Below are 15,949 nucleotides of genomic sequence, written 5' to 3'. Positions count from 1 at the left end.
CTGAGAGAATGGGATGGAGTCCTTACAGGAAGCGGGGTGTGAGGAGCTGTAGTCGGTAGGCTTGTAATGGATATTGGTGGACAGTCTATCATCAGAAATTGAGACAGAGAGGTCAAGGAAGGGAAGAGAAGTGTCAGAGATGGACCATGTGAAAATGATGGAGGGGTGGAGATTGGAAGCAAAGTTAATAAATTTTTCCAGGTCCCGACGTGAGCATGAAGCAGCACCGAAGTAATCGTCGATGTACCGGAGAAAGAGTTGTGGGAGGGGGCCGGAGTAGGACTGGAACAAGGAATGTTCCACATACCCCATGAAGAGACAGGCATAGCTGGGGCCCATGCGGGTACCCATAGCCACACCTTTTATTTGGAGGAAGTGAGAGGAGTTAAAGGAGAAATTGTTCAGTGTGAGAACAAGTTCAGCCAGACGGAGGAGAGTAGTGGTGGATGGGGATTGTTGGGGCCTCTGTTCAAGGAAGAAGCTAAGGGCCCTCAGACCATCCTGGTGGGGGATGGAGGTGTAGAGGGATTGGACATCCATAGTGAAGAGGAAGCGGTTGGGGCCAGGGAACTGGAAATTGTTGATGTGACGTAAGGTGTCAGAGGAATCACGGATGTAGGTGGGAAGGGACTGGACAAGGGGAGAGAGAAGGGAGTCAAGATAACGAGAAATGAGTTCCATGGGGCAGGAACAGGCTGACACGATCAGTCTGCCAGGACAGTTCTGTTTGTGGATTTTGGGTAGGAGGTAGAAGCGGGCCGTCCGAGGTTGGGCGACTATCAGGTTGGAAGCTGTGGGAGGAAGATCTGCAGAGGAGATGAGGTCAGTGACAGTCCTGGAAACAATGGCTTGATGTTCAGTGGTGGGGTCATGGTCCAGGGAGAGGTAGGAGGAAATGTCTGCGAGTTGACGCTCAGCCTCCGCGAGGTAGAGGTCAATGCACCAGACAACAACAGTACCACCCTTGTCAGCGGGTTTGATGACAATGTTGGGGTTGGACCATAGAGAACGGAGTGCAGTGAGTTCAGAGAGAGACAGATTAGAATGGGTGAGAGGAGCAGAGAAATTGAGACGGCTAATGTCACGCCGACAGTTCTCAATGAAAAGATCAAGAGAAGGTAAGAATCCAGAGGGAGGGGTCCAGGTGGAGGGAGAATATTGGAGGTGGGTAAAAGGATCCGTTGAACAGGGAGAGGACTCCTGCCCAAAGAAGTGAGCACGGAGACGAAGACGGCAGAAGAAGAGTTCAGCATCATGCCGAGCCCGAAATTCATTGAGATGAGGGCGTAAGGGTATGAATCTAAGTCCTTTGCTGAGCACTGAACGTTCAGCATCGGAGAGGGGAAGGTCAGGGGGTATAGTGAATACCTGGCTTGGGCTGGGATTGGAAGATAGGGTGGGGACGGAGGGACAAGCAGGGGTGGAGGGTCCTAGATGGGTGTTGGTGTCGATGAGTTGTTGGAGCTTGCGTTCCTTAGCACTTGAGAGAAAGAGAAAAAGTTTCTTGTTGAGGCGATGGATGAGGCGAAGAATAAAATGAAACTGGGGGCACGCGCAGCTTTGAAAAATGGTGCGGCGGTGCTGCTGGAGGGAGAGGTCGAGTGTGTTCATATGGCGGCGCATGGCACTGAGTGTGGATTTCAGAATGCGATGGGAACAGCAGTCCGAGAAACGTTTTATGTCCCGGAGATACCTGTAATCCTGGGTGGGTTCGAAACAAGAGGGGTGGAATTTCAGTTGAAATCCACGTGGGGTGAGTCGGAGACGGAGATCTCATAGCCTGTGGAACTGTAAGAATCCCAAGGCGCATATTGACCAGTGAAGGCAGGCTTGCGGTATACTGTGGTAGAGAACCCTCTGGCAGATTTCTCAACTAGTACATCAAGGAAGGGAAATTCATTTGACTGCGCCATTTCAAAGGTGAATTTGAGTGCAGGATGGAGCCCATTAATAAATGTAAGGAAATTGCTACATGTAGCTGTGGATTTAAAGATAGCAAATGTATCATCCACATATTGGGACCATGCGAGGGGTAGGATGTTAGGTCTCATTCCATCAAAGACATGTTTCTGATGGAACCCAACAAGGATGTTTGCAAGAGCTGGGCCTAGAGGGAATCCCATGTCAACACCATCTATTTGGGCATACATGGTGTTGTTAAAACTGAACTCAACTGTGCGAGTTGCCGAGTTCATAAGTTCAATAAATACTGATTCATGCAATGGTGGCGGATCCAAATCACCATGATATAGTGCTGCAGTAGAAATATCTATGGCTTCCTTAAGTGGAACATTGGTGAATAGGCTAGCAATGTCAAATGAGCACATGGTCACAGCATTGCTATCGATATGCAAGTCCTGTATGGCCTTCGCAAATGTGAAGGAGGCCTTCGCAACTGTGAAGGAGTCCTTCACTGTGTATGTGGAAAACTTAGTCAAAGCTGGTTGTAACAATTCACCCAGCTATTTGGCCAGTTCATGTTTTGCGGAACCAGTCATAGATAAGATAGGACTTAAGGGAGATCATTCTTGTGTGTCCTGGGCAGTCCATACGTACGTGGACATAGCGAACCGTGAGGACAAACCCTGTCATATATATCACGCGGTAGCTTATCGCTCTTACACAAGTCCACTATGCCATTATTAATGACAGGTCCAAAATCGTATTCATTGGACCTGCCACTCAACATGACAGGACAGCCTTGCTTGAAAATAAGCTAAAAAAATGCTGCTGGACTTGTGCAAGAGCAATGAGCTACGCTTTCGGCCGTGAAAAGTGCCCATTCTACCTCACATTACCCTGGAAGGGCAAGGTATCTCAAAAATTTAAGCAAAATTTAAACTAGCTGTGTCACGCTGCTACTATACAGTAGCAACACGAACGGTATTTGCCACTTACAGGATGCTGCCACCAAGCTAAAAAGACATTCTGCCTATCACACAAATGAGTAATGTGGTGCATGAATTTCAGAGCCGGTTTGATACTAGGTATGTAGGCCGTACGTTCCAAAGACTGGCGAATCGTATCAAACAGCATGCCCCAGCCCCTGTTCGTAATGGGCAAGGTGCCCGGGCTTGCAAAATGCAGAGCACAGTGTCCAACATTAGATGTGATTCTGCAATTGGACAGCATTTACTAAGTAATCCCCAGTGTACAATTACTCTGACAACCAATTTAATGTTGCCAGTTGGGCTCGCATTTGTGTGTACTGGAAGCTACATATATTAATACACCGGCCCCTGTTCTTTACAGACATAAAGAGCATGTTTCAGCTAAACAAAATAGGTGACAGCCATTCGCTGACTCATTCCTCAGGGCAATTCCTTGATCAATCAGGGTCAAGCTGCCTGGTTTAAATTTCAAACAATGTTTGGCAGTTAACTGTTAGTCACCCATCACTGGTGCATTCTCCATGGCAATGTCACTTGCCAACCAGTCAGTGCACTCTTCACATACAGCACAAATTATTGTTTCCCCTTATCTTGGTATTCTTGCGAAGTGTCCTGATGAGTGCAAGATGAAAAGCTTAGACATGTCTCTTGTTTCAGCAATACTCAAGTTCTGTACTACCAAACGACTAGTTTCAGGACAAAGGGCTAATCGTTTAGGACTGAGATGAGGAGAAATTTCTTCACTCAAAAGGTTGTGAATCTTTGGTCTTCTCTATCCCAGAGAGTTGTGGATGTGCCATCATTGAATATATATGAGGCTGGCATAGACAGATTTTTGGTGCCTCAGGGAATTAAGGGATATGGGAGTGGGCAGGAAATTGGAGTTTAGGCCAAAGATCAGCCATGATCATATTGAATGGCAGAACAGGCTTGATGGGCTGCATCGTCTTCTCCTGCTCCTATTTCTTATCATCTTAAACCGGATTATAGTTTAGTGCATATATCTGATCACCTGCTCTGTAAAGCAGTTCTCTGCCATAGATTGGAATTGTTTTATCCTTGATATCCACAGCCGAGTACAAGCCTGAATGGGTTGTTTTCTAACGTGTAAGCTGCCCCATTCATTAAAATGTCAATTGTAAAATGAGCTACACATTATTTTTAGGAAAGATTTTCCTAATAGAGAATAAATGAGGTGTAGGAAGAAATTCTGGTTATAGCATTATTTTTTTTGTGTATCTTCTTCATTATTTATGCTAGTGGCATTCAAACTCTAGATCACTTCACAGTTTCAAATGGCTTATATGTGGGTGTGCTTTTAAAATTATATTTTCTTTTATGTAACTTATAGGGAGCATGCTCTTCAGAACGCACGAATAGCACCAATTCTTACAAGGCAGCATGATTATGAACGAATCCACTACCCACATGTTTATGATTCAAAAAGTGAAGCAATGCAATCCCCAGCTTTTATTGCTGGTGCAAAGGTATGGTTTTTGTGTTTTTCCCTGTCCAAGCTGCATTTAGTAAACGAAATAAGAACAGAAAATGCTGGAAATACTCATCAGGTCAGGAAACATCTGTGGAAGGCGAAACAGAGTTAATGGCCTGAATTTTCATGGAAGCGGGGAGACTGTAAAGGGGTGAAAATGGAGGCTGGGATCTGATTCCAGGATTCCTGACCTTATTCACGGGGTTTCCAATTTTCACCAGGGCCTTTTAATAGTACTGAAGACTTGTGCTTCAGAACTTGCCGCGCCCCTAGCCAAGCTGTTCCAGTACAGCTGCAACACTGGCATCTAACCGGCTATGTGGAAAATTGCCCAGGTATGTCCTGTACACAAACAGCAGGACAAATCCAACCCGGCCAATTCCGCCCCATCAGTCTACTCTTCATCATCAGTAAAGTAATGGAAGGGGTCATCAACAGTGCTATCAAGCGGCATTTGCTTAGCAACAACCTGCTCACTGATGTCTGGTTTGGATTCCGTCAGGGCCACTCAGCTCCTGACCCCATTACAGCCTTGGTTCAAACATGGAGCAAAGAGCTGAACTCCCGAGGTGAGGTGAGAATGACTGCCCTTGACATCAAGGCAGCATTTGACCGAGTGTGGCATCAAGGAGCCCTAGCAAAACTGGAGTCAATGGGAATTGGGGAAAACTCTCCGCTGGTTGGAGTCACACCTAAAGGAAGATAGTTGTGGCTGTTGGAGGTCAGTCACCTCAGCTCCAGGACATCACTGCAGGAGTTCCTCAGGGTAGTGTCCTCGGCCCAACCATCCTCAGCTGCTTCATCAATGACCTTCCTTCCATCATAAGGTCAGAAGTGGGGATGTTCACTGATGATTGCACAATGTTCAGCACCATTCGTGACTCCACAAATGCTGAAGCAGTCCATGTCCAAATGCAGCAAGACGTGGACAACATTGTGGTAAGTAACATTCGCGCCACAAAAGTGCCAGGCAATGACCATCTCCAACAAGAGAGAGTCCGACCATTGCCCCTTGATGTTCAATGGCACTACCATCATTGAACCCCCCCACTATCAACATCCTGGGAGTTACCATTGACCAGAAACTGAACTGGACTAGCCATATAAATACTGTGTCTACAAGAGCAGGTCAGAGGCTAGGAATCCTGTGGTGAGTAACTCACCTCCTGACTTCCCAAAGCATGTCCACCATCCACAATGCAGAAGTCAGGAGTGTGGTGGAATACTCCCCACTTGCCTGGATGAGTGCAGCTCCCACAATAGACACCGTCCGGGACACAGCAGCCCGCTTGATTGGCACCACATCCACAAATGTTCACTCCCTCCACCACCGATGCACAGTAGCAGCAGTGTGTACCATCTACAAGATGCATTGCAAGAATTCACCAAAGCTCTTTTGACAGCATCTTCCAAACCCTTGACCACTACCATCTAGAAGGACAAGTGCAGCAGATAGACGGGAACAGAACCACCTAGAAGTTCCCCTCCAAGTCACTCACCATCCTGACTTGTAAGTATATTGCCGTTCTTTCACTGTCACTGGGTCAAAATCCTGGAACTCCCTTCCTAACAGCACTGTGGGTGTACCTACACCACATAGACTGCACCGGTTCAAGAAGGCAGCTCACCACCACCTGCTCAAGGGCAACTAGGGATGGGCAATAAATGCTGGCCCAGCCAGCAAAGCCCACGTCCCGTGGACGAATTTTTAAAAAAAAGGATGTGAGCACCCAGCACTCCCAACCTGGCCGGAGATTGCGGAAATAGGCATGTCCTACTCATCTGCAATTTTCATGGAGTCAGGCAGCTTTTCAAAGAGTCCTGGTTCACGGCACCTCAGAGGTATCTTGAATCATAGTTTGCATGAGGGAACCTTTTGAGAGGTTCCTCTTTATTCCTCTTTATAAAGAGGAAGGTCCTCTTTATTCGCCCCATGCCACTTAATGCCCATCCACCCATCCGCCCTCCATGGCCCCTCATGCCTCCATATCAAGTTATGGCACTTGTATGCCCATTCACCCACTATACACTGTATAGAACCAATGAATGATAGTGATAATAGGATTTTTTTAAGAAGCTTTAAAAGACAGATATCAATTGAGAACTTTCCACTTTCTTAAAAATATGCCTTTTACTACAGGCCAAAAATAGTTCAGTCATCCAGACTTTTTAAAGTATCAATGGTAGAAACTGCAAACACTTGAAACCTTTTTACCTTGTGTAAATAAACAGTGTGCAATTGACAGAAGAGATCAGAGAACCAGAACTGTCAATCAACGTTTTCCCTGGGGCTCAGCTGTCTCAAAAGCCAGATGGATGTCTGGGTTCTCAGCCAAGAATGCATAATGAGACTTGACTGAGAGCCCGACATCCATTAGACTGTTGAGTTGAAACAGCTGAACCCAGGGAAAACATTGCTTGATTGCTTGAAAACATTGGGATGATACAAAGATTGGCTGGGTGGTTAACAGTGAGGTTGAGTATCTTGGGCTACAGGAAGATATAGACGGGATGGTCAAATGGGCAGATAAGTGGCAGATGGAATTTAACCCTGAAAAGTGTGAGGTGATACACTTTGGAAGGAGTAATTTGACAAGGAAGTATTCAATGAACGGCATGACACTAGGAAGTTCTGAGGAACAAAGGGACCTTGGTGTGTGTGTCCATAGATCTCTGAAGGCGGAGGCATGTCAGTGGGGTGGTGAAAAAGACATATGGGACACTTGCCTTTATCAATCGAGGCATAGATTACAAAAGTAGGGAGGTGATGTTGGAGTTGTATAGAACCTTGGTGAGGCCACAGCTAGAATACCGTGTGCAGTTCTGGCCACCACATTATAGGAAGGATGTGATTGCACTGGAGGGGGTGCAGAGGAGATTCACCAGGATGTTGCCTGGGATGAGACATTTAAGTTATGAAGGGAGGTTGGATAGGTTGTTTTCGTTGGAGCAAAGAAGACCGAGGGGCGACTTGATCGAGGTGTACAAGATTACGAGGGGCATGGACAGGGTGGATAGGGAGCAGCTGTTCCCCTTAGTTGAAGGGTCAGTCACGAGGGGACACAAGTTCAAGGTGAGGGGCAGGAGTTTTAGGGGGGGATGTGAGGAAAACCTTTTTTACTCAGAGGGTGGTGACAGTTTGGAATGCGCTGCCTGGGAGGGTGGTAGAGGCGGGTTGCTTCACATCCTTTAAAAAGTACCTGGATGAGCACTTGGCATGTCATAACATTCAAGGCTATGGGCCAAGTGCTGGTAAATGGGATTAGGTAGGTTGGTCAGGTATTTCGCATGTGTTGGTGCAGACTCGATGGGCCGAAGGGCCTCTTCTGCACTCTGTGATTGACTGACCTGACTCTCTGATCTCCTTTGTCATTTGCACAATGTTTATTTACGCAAGATAGAGGTTTCAAGGGCTTGCAATTTCTGCTATTGATACTTTAAAGGGTCTGGATGATTGACACTTCATTGGCATAACTTGGCATAAGGAGCCTTGTGGGTGGGAGGAGAGAGTAGCTTAGCATTGGGGGCATGAGGGGGCATGAGGATGGGTGGAGGGGCATGAGGTGGCATGGGGAGTGTGTGGGGAGTGAGGGGTTGTGAAGGGTGAGTGCCAGAGGGCCTTAATTTTTTCATAACTTATATGAAGTCTCACGGCACCAAGGCAGGCCTTTTAAACAGCCCACCTCGGCACCCAGCAGCCCCGATGGCTGCCTCTGAACTCTTTCTTGGGTTGCCTGGCCTGACTGCAGCCTGCATCCTCCCCCACCCAGTAATGAAAATCCCATCCTTTCCTGCGCTTTCTCCTGAGGCAAGCGGCCTGAGCTGGGAATTTTCTTGACTATTGTTACCCACCTCAAGGATGGAAATTCAGGTCAATGTTTCAGATTGATGGCCTTTCATCGCATGGAAATTAAAAATGTAATAGGTTTTAAGCAAGTGAAAGAGGGGAAGGTGGAAAAGAACCATTAAGGTCATACTTTGGTGCACATTAATATTAACTTGACAGCTTTATGCTAAGCCACTGCAAGGATGGCTGCTGTGGGAAGTGGGAGTGATTTCATGTACAACTTGGAGTATTCACAGTATGAACTTGACATATTGATGAGACAACTGTACTTTGCATTTGATTTTTTATCAGTGATTCTCCATGCGCACTGAGTATGGCCTTGTTAAGTTTAATTTTGAATGATTAAGTAGCCAATGAAAATGAAATAGATCTGATGACCAAGTGGCACAGTTCTTTGCTGAATCTGTGTATTCTTAGAATATGTTCCATTTATGAATTCTTAACCTGTTCATATGCTGATATATAAACTTTAATATTGTACAGATGTTTCTTCCAGAAGATGTTGAGCGAGAGAATAACAAACTCTATGAACAAGTTGTCATTCCTGCAACACAGCCTATGCCAATTGGTATTCAGGAGAAACCAGTTGATATCAAAGACTTGGATGAGGTAAGGAGTAAAATGATGCTGTAGATATTACTGTTTGTATAATTCATGTAGTTTGCAGTTGAACTTTTGGAAGTAATTTTGGTGTTGTGTCAGTCAGTCACAACATAATTTATATGACTTTCAGATTTTCTTTGTGCTTTTTGAGATCACAGCAGCACGTTTTCCTTCACCGTTCATTTTGCTGAATGTCCTTACAGCATTTAGATTGGTAGTGGTTCCCTTAATTGTTTTAGTCTGTTCTAATTATGAGAAAATAACTTTTTAGCTCCTTCCATGGGGGAAGCCATTTTCATTCCAGTTGAAAGGCTGATTTGTTTGTATACGGAGAAAGAGGAATTAAATAACATATTCCTGAATTTTACCCTTGGCAGGCACGCGCAATTGGCGGGCCCTGGAGCGGACGGGAAATGGACTGCAGACCGTGATTGGCCCCCGACCATGATTTCACGCTGGCTGACCGGTTGACAGCCAGCCATCATGAAACATGCACTGGAAAGCTCAGCGCTGCCGGGGTGGGGGTGGGAAGAGGGCAGGCGATGACATCACCATGGGTGCGGGTGGGTGCTGTGAGGGAACTCCCTGAAGGCAGACAGCTGTCTCAGGGAGATGCAGACCTGCAAATAATGGTAAAATTTGTAGAAGCCGCAAAAAAAAATGCCAATGCATCACAATGAAGCACCTGAAAGCATACCTCGTAAAAATGCTGTCCCCAGATATTTATTTTAATTTTATTTCCTAACGGAGATTTCATCCCGCACTTGGATGAGGTGTGATGAAAAAGGCACAAAGGTCGCCTGGCCAATTCGTCCATCCGCCAACCGTAAGGTTGGACGAGCCACGAAAAATCGCAGACAGTTGCGCCATTAATGGGCTTAATTGCCCTTTTAATTGTTGGTGGGCATGCTTCCGACTTCTATGCGCATCCGCCGAGTTAAATATTGCGCAAGTGCGCAATGACATCGGGATACTCGCGTCATCTCGCGCGATTTCACGCCCTATTGGGTCGGGCGTGCGCCCACCCGCGAGGCGTAAAATTTTACCCATAATAATCAGACAAGCTGTCATGGTGGATCACTTATACCTCCTGCTTTCCACAGAGCTGCCCTTCCTCTATTCCCAAACGCACATTTCTGATTGGCTACATTCTGGATCCCTAAGACAGTCTTGATTAGAAAGGGGTTGTTGGGAATGAAAAATGCACATCGATCTATGGTGAACCAGAAGCACTGTCTCTTGTTTTATTTTAAATTCACCTGTAAATCAGATATTTCAGGTGCCATATTTTTCATTAACCATTGAGTTTACTGCTGGGCCATTTGACACTGAAGTAGGCTGGAGTTTGGACACCACTGGTATAAATAATGAAAAAGATACACGAGAAAAAATAATACATGAAGTGTTTTAGATCTTAGAAAGTCAATACTTAATGCAGTTTTGTTTTGAATAATTTTTAAGTGATGTTGGATTGACTCTGTGTTTTGTAGTTTGTACTTTGGAGGACTGAATACTTCTGAAATGACACTATCAGCATCAACACAGATATATAAGCTAGACTGACATCTATGCATTCATACGAGCTTGTGTACACAATGTTACACAAAAACTGCTTTCACTTTGCATCATTAATGCCAATACTGAGCTACAAAGGTTGATGAACTTCAAAGGCTGCAAAATTTGCTGTTGGCTGAGCTTTCCCACTTCTAGTTTAGAAGTGATTTTAACAAAACACTGGGGAGTCATGTAGTTCAGACTGAACTAATAGCCTAATTAATGCTATAAGCAAACCATGCTCCCTTTATCTGTTGCCTTTTTCGTAGTCACTGCTTACACCTCTTAAGTGGTTATCTTCAACTGAATTTTTGAAGATTAATGTAAAAGTGTTCAACTTTACTTCATTCTGGACTTTTTAAAATAAACATATTTTAGATGAAAGATTACAGAAAATTTAAAATGTTCTGTGCAATATATGTCATTTGACATTTTACGATTGCCTTGAAATAGAGATTTTTTTATCTTTGTATATTCCTTCAGGAAAAGAATTGAAACAAATTGCTATCCTTCATTTCTTATCTCTCTGCACACTATCTTTTACTCCCAGTGTGGGCCATTCCAGAAATTTAATTACCTTGCTACTTCTGTTCCATACTTTTAAAAGCCTCCTTAAGATCTATATTTTTGATGACGGTTGCAGCTGACTCTGCTAATTCGGCAAAAGCAAAATACTGATGAAGGGTTATCACGACCTAAAACACTAATTCTGTTTCTCTGCACAGATGCTGCTTTATTTGCTGAGTATGTCCTGCATTTTCTGTTTCTAAACCTGCTGATGTGCTACTGGCCAGACTGCTCTGCTTTCTGAAATCTGTTTTAAGATTTCTTATCGCCCATGTGATTACTTACGATGGGATTTATTCTTTGGGTTGCATATGTTTTATCTTTTAGCGGAGATTGTTAATTCAGATCTGCTGATTTCATCACAATTCACTTTCGTGAAAACATCTGTTCTCTTAACATTTTTGTTCTGATGTCCTACTTATAACCAAACTATTGATTAGTTTATAATTTCCTTTAAAACCAATGGATAGAGCTTTGGCAATAACTCAGCTTACTTCTACTTTCGATTGTTATTGGAATTATCTGAATTGAGGAGAATTTAGGACAGAAAAGTTTCATGTTAACTCTGACCACTTGTGGTTTTTGTGTTTCTCTTTCTATTAGTTGGTAAGTGCGTACTCAATTGCAATTTGTGTAGAATCCCCAGTACATAAAAAGGAGTGCTTTGCAGTTACTCATCCGAGTGTAAAGAATGTACATGTAGCCAATTTTTAACCTTTTGTAATAGACTTACCATGATCTTACTGCAACCTATATTGTCAGCGTACTTTGAGCTTTGGGAAAGGCATAAACCTGGTGGTATCAAGTCATCCACCCCTTGTGCATTCGACCTGGTTATCCTTTCCATAGGTGTCAAGGGAAGGGAAAATGGACGGGATGTGGTGTGTGACAGGTGACCAATACAATCCCACCTGTTTTATCTCCTCACTAAAGATGTTAGTTGTCTAGAGCTACTCAAATTTTGATGAGCAAACCCTGATGAAAGGCATTTTCTTAGTTCCTACAAGTTTGCACTATTGAAGTTCAGTAGACTGCTTAGGAGAAACCCTTTTACATACCGATAATACAAATGTTGGCTTCCTATTGTATATATATTTTTTAAACCAGGACTTCATGATGTTAAATCTTAATCCTGATTATTTGAAGGGAACTTCATATGTTTAGCAATAATAATGCCTCTACTCTCTCTAAATTGTCTAACTGCTTGTCTAACTGCTTGTCCAACATCCAGTACTGGAAAGGCAGAAATTTCATCCAACTAAATAGTGGGAAGACAAAATCCATTATCTCTGGTCCCTGCCACAAGCTCCATTCCCCAGCCACTTAATCTTTTTGTCTCCTGGCAACTGTCTGAGGCTGAACTGGAAAGTGTGCAATCTTAGTGTTGAATTTAACCCTCAGAAGGGCTTCTGACCACCTATCCGTGCATTGCTAAGACTGTCTATTTGCAGTGCCCTCTATCTTCCACCCTCTGTAAACTTGAGGTCATCCAAACTCTGCTGCCCATATCCTAACTTGCACAAAACCCTGTTCGCCCATGGCAGTTGTGCTTGATGGTCGGTGTTGGCTTCAGCTTAAGCAATGTCTCAGTTTTAGAATTCTTGTCCCTGTTTTCAAATGCTTTCACGGCTTCACCTCTTCCTATCTCTGTAACATTCTCCATCCCTAGAATCCTCTGTGATCTCTGCATTCTTTCAATCCTGACTTCATGCTCATCCTTGATTTTAATTTCTCCACCATTGCATCCATGTATTCAGCTGCCAAAGCATTAAGCTCTGGAATTCCCTCTCTAAAACTCTTCTCTTCACCACTTTCCTCCTTTAAGATGCTCCTTAAAACCTACCTCTTGATCAAGCTTTTGATTATTGAGCCTAATATTTCCTCATGTGGCTTGGTATCAAATTTGTTTGATGACGCTCCTGTGAAGTGCTTTGGGACAATTTTCTACATTAATGGTGCTAGATAACTAGAATTTTTTGTTGTTAATATATAATATAAACTAAGGACTACAGCAGGCATATGACAGGAATTAAGGTGGGTATTTTATTTTATATTCGTCCATGGGATGTGGGTGTTGCTGGCTAGGCCAGCATTTATTGCCCATCCCTAATTGCCCTTGTTCAGAAGGCATTTAAGAGTCAACCACATTGCTGTGGGTCTGGAGTCACATGTAGGCCAGACGAGGTAAGGACAGCAGATTTCCTTCCCAAAAGGACATTAGCGAACCAGGTAGGTTTTTAGAACAATTAACAATGGTTTTGTGGTCTTCATCAGACTTTTAATGCCAGATTTGCATTGAATTCGAATTCCACCATCTGCTATGGTGGGATTCAAATGTGGGTCCCCAGAGCCTTACCCTGGGTCTCTGGAATACCAGCCCAATGACAATACCAGCATGCCACTGCCTCTCCAAATTGTGGTTCAGTGGGAATCATGGGGTTAGTGCAAGTGAGGAAAAAGAGCTAAGGATATGAATGAGGCTCCAGAAACTGAGGACACATGAGCAAGACTAAGAATATGATTTGCAACATGATGGTTCTGAATCATGTTTTATTTTATTCATTCACAGGATGTGGGTGTCATTGGCAAGGTCAGCATTTGTTGCCCATCCCTAATCAACCTTGAAAAGGTGGTGGTGACCACCTTCTTGCACCACTGCATTCCTTGTGATGAGGTACACTCATAGTGCTGTTAGGGAGGAAGTTTCAGGATTTTGACCCAGCCATGAAGAAGAAACGATGATATATTTCTAAGTCAGGACAGTGTGTGACTTGGAGAGGAGCTCCCAGGTGATGCTCCCATTCACCTGCTGCCCTTGTTCTTCTAGGTGGTAGAGGTCTTGAATTTGGGAAGTATTGCTTAAGAGGCCTTGGCGAGTTGCTGGTAAATGTAGATGGTACACACTGCTACAACTGCACTGGTGCTTGAGCTATGACTGTTTTGAGGTCGTGGATGGAGTGCAAATCAGGTGGGTTACTTTGTCCTGGATGGTGACGAGTTTCCTTTGTGTTGAACTGCTTTCATCCAGGCAAGTGGAGAGTATTCCATCACGCTCCTGGCTTGTGCCTTGTAGATGGTGGACAGGCTTTGAGGAGTCAGGTTGTGAGTAACTCACCACAGAATGCTGTTAAAGAAGGCTTGGCGAGTTGCTGCATCTTGTAGTTGCCACAGACTGCTGCCACTCTGCACTGGTGGTGGAGGGAGTAAATTTTTAAGGTGGTGAATGGAGTGCCAATCAAGCTGGCTGCCATTGACCAGAAACTTATCTGAACCAGCCCTATATATACTGTGGCTACAAAAGCAGGTTAGAAATTAGGAATTCTGCGACGAGTAACTCACCTCTTGGCTTCACCATTTCCAAGGCACAGGCCAGGAATGTGATGGAATACTCTCTGCTTGGCTGGATGAGTGCAGCTTCAACAACATTCAAGAAGCTCAACACCACCTAGGACAGAGCAGCCTGTTTGATTGGCACCCCATCCACCACCTTAAATATTCGCTCCCTTCACTACCGGTGCACAAGTGATGCACTGAAGCAACTGGTTAAGCCTCCTGGGACAGCATCTTCCAAACCTGCAACCTCCACTACCTAGAAGGACAAGGGCAGCAGATGCACTGGAACATCACCACCTGCAAGTTCCCCTCCAAGCCATACACCATCTTGATCTGGAACTATATTGCAGTTCCTTCACTTTCTGGATCAAAAACCTGGAACTCCTTTTCTAACAGCGCTTATGGGTGTACTTGCACCAGAGGGACTCCAATGGTTTAAGAAGACACTCACCACCACCTTCTCAAGGGCAAATAGGAATGGGTAACAAATGTTGGTCTTGCCATGAAAAAAAAATTTAAAATCCCAAACCTGCAACCTCCTCTACCTGGATTGACAAGGGCAGCAGGCACATGGGAGCAGCACCATCTGCAAGTTGCCCTGCATTTCACACACCATCCTGACTTGGAAATGTATCGCCATTTCTTGAGTGTTGCTGGTTCAACAGCCTGGAACACTCTGTGTGGCAGCACTGTGGACTGGAATGGTTCGAGAAGGCAGCTCCCCGCTACTTTCTTAAAGGCAAATGGGAATGGGCAATAAATACTGACCTTGCCAGCGAGGCTCACATCTTACACATGAATAATCAGAAAAGATATTGAAATTCTTTCAAATTGAAGGATAATTTCAAAGTGAAGGATAATAATAACCAAAGAAATTATTGAATGGTGTTACTGTTCCAATCAGCTTTTGGAACACAGCTTGATATGCTGCACTGGTCTAAAGCAGTAATTCAGGCTTGTCCATTTGGGGGGGCGGGGGGGCATGTTTCCATTTTTTTCTTACTCAAGGGGCCAATGCGTACACTTCAGAAAGATAAGTTTTGACAAAACATTAAACATGAATTTCAAAATAAAGTTGAGTTATAAAGAAAAATAATTTGCTGAGCAAAAATAAAATAATGTCAAAGCAATAAATTGAGAATTAAAAAGGAGTAATTAATAAAGATCAACATTAGTGTGTGAGAGGGACAGAGTTTGTTTGCCTGGCTCGCTCCCAATCTCTTGATGCTCACTCACTCACCCTCACCCACTGTGTGAGTGGGTGTGATTGTGTGAGGGTGAGTAGGAATCCTGAGACTGCGAGTGAGCCAGACACACGCAAGCCCTACACTCACTCACACTCTCTCTCTCTCTCTCTCTCTCTCACTCATCCTGTCCCACACTTTCTCTCTCCCACAATCACTCGCCCACCACTCGCCCTTTCTCTCCCACACACACTCGCTCTGGGCCTGGCAGCATCTGGCATCCTCCTCCTCCTCCTCCTCCTCCGCCCCCCCCCGCCACGTACGTCTTTTTTCCAGAGCACACGCTGCACCAGTGTTGCTGCTCCTCCAATCACAGACTGCTTCTCTCCCACATTTGCTGCTGATAAGCCTATCATTGTGATTGGAGGAGCAGTTTCTTTCTGAACCTTCCACTCCACTTACTGGCATTTTGAAAACT

General features: G+C 44.6%; 1 protein-coding gene across 1 annotated transcript in view; it reads left to right on the top strand.

Annotated features, from left to right (window-relative positions):
- The window catches only part of ascc3 (activating signal cointegrator 1 complex subunit 3), a 634,438-nt gene that overhangs the window by 70,186 nt on the left and 548,303 nt on the right, over positions 1–15,949 (top strand). The window contains exons 7-8 of the mRNA XM_078542487.1: positions 4,243–4,378; positions 8,714–8,839. Coding sequence (XP_078398613.1) covers positions 4,243–4,378; positions 8,714–8,839 — 262 coding nt within the window. The remainder of the gene's footprint in view (positions 1–4,242; positions 4,379–8,713; positions 8,840–15,949) is intronic.

Source organism: Cetorhinus maximus, chromosome 5 (assembly GCF_964194155.1).
Source record: "Cetorhinus maximus chromosome 5, sCetMax3.hap1.1, whole genome shotgun sequence".
Taxonomy (NCBI): Eukaryota; Metazoa; Chordata; class Chondrichthyes; order Lamniformes; family Cetorhinidae; genus Cetorhinus; species Cetorhinus maximus.
Note: the sequence above shows the minus strand (reverse complement) of the source record. Positions and strands in the feature narration are given on the sequence as shown.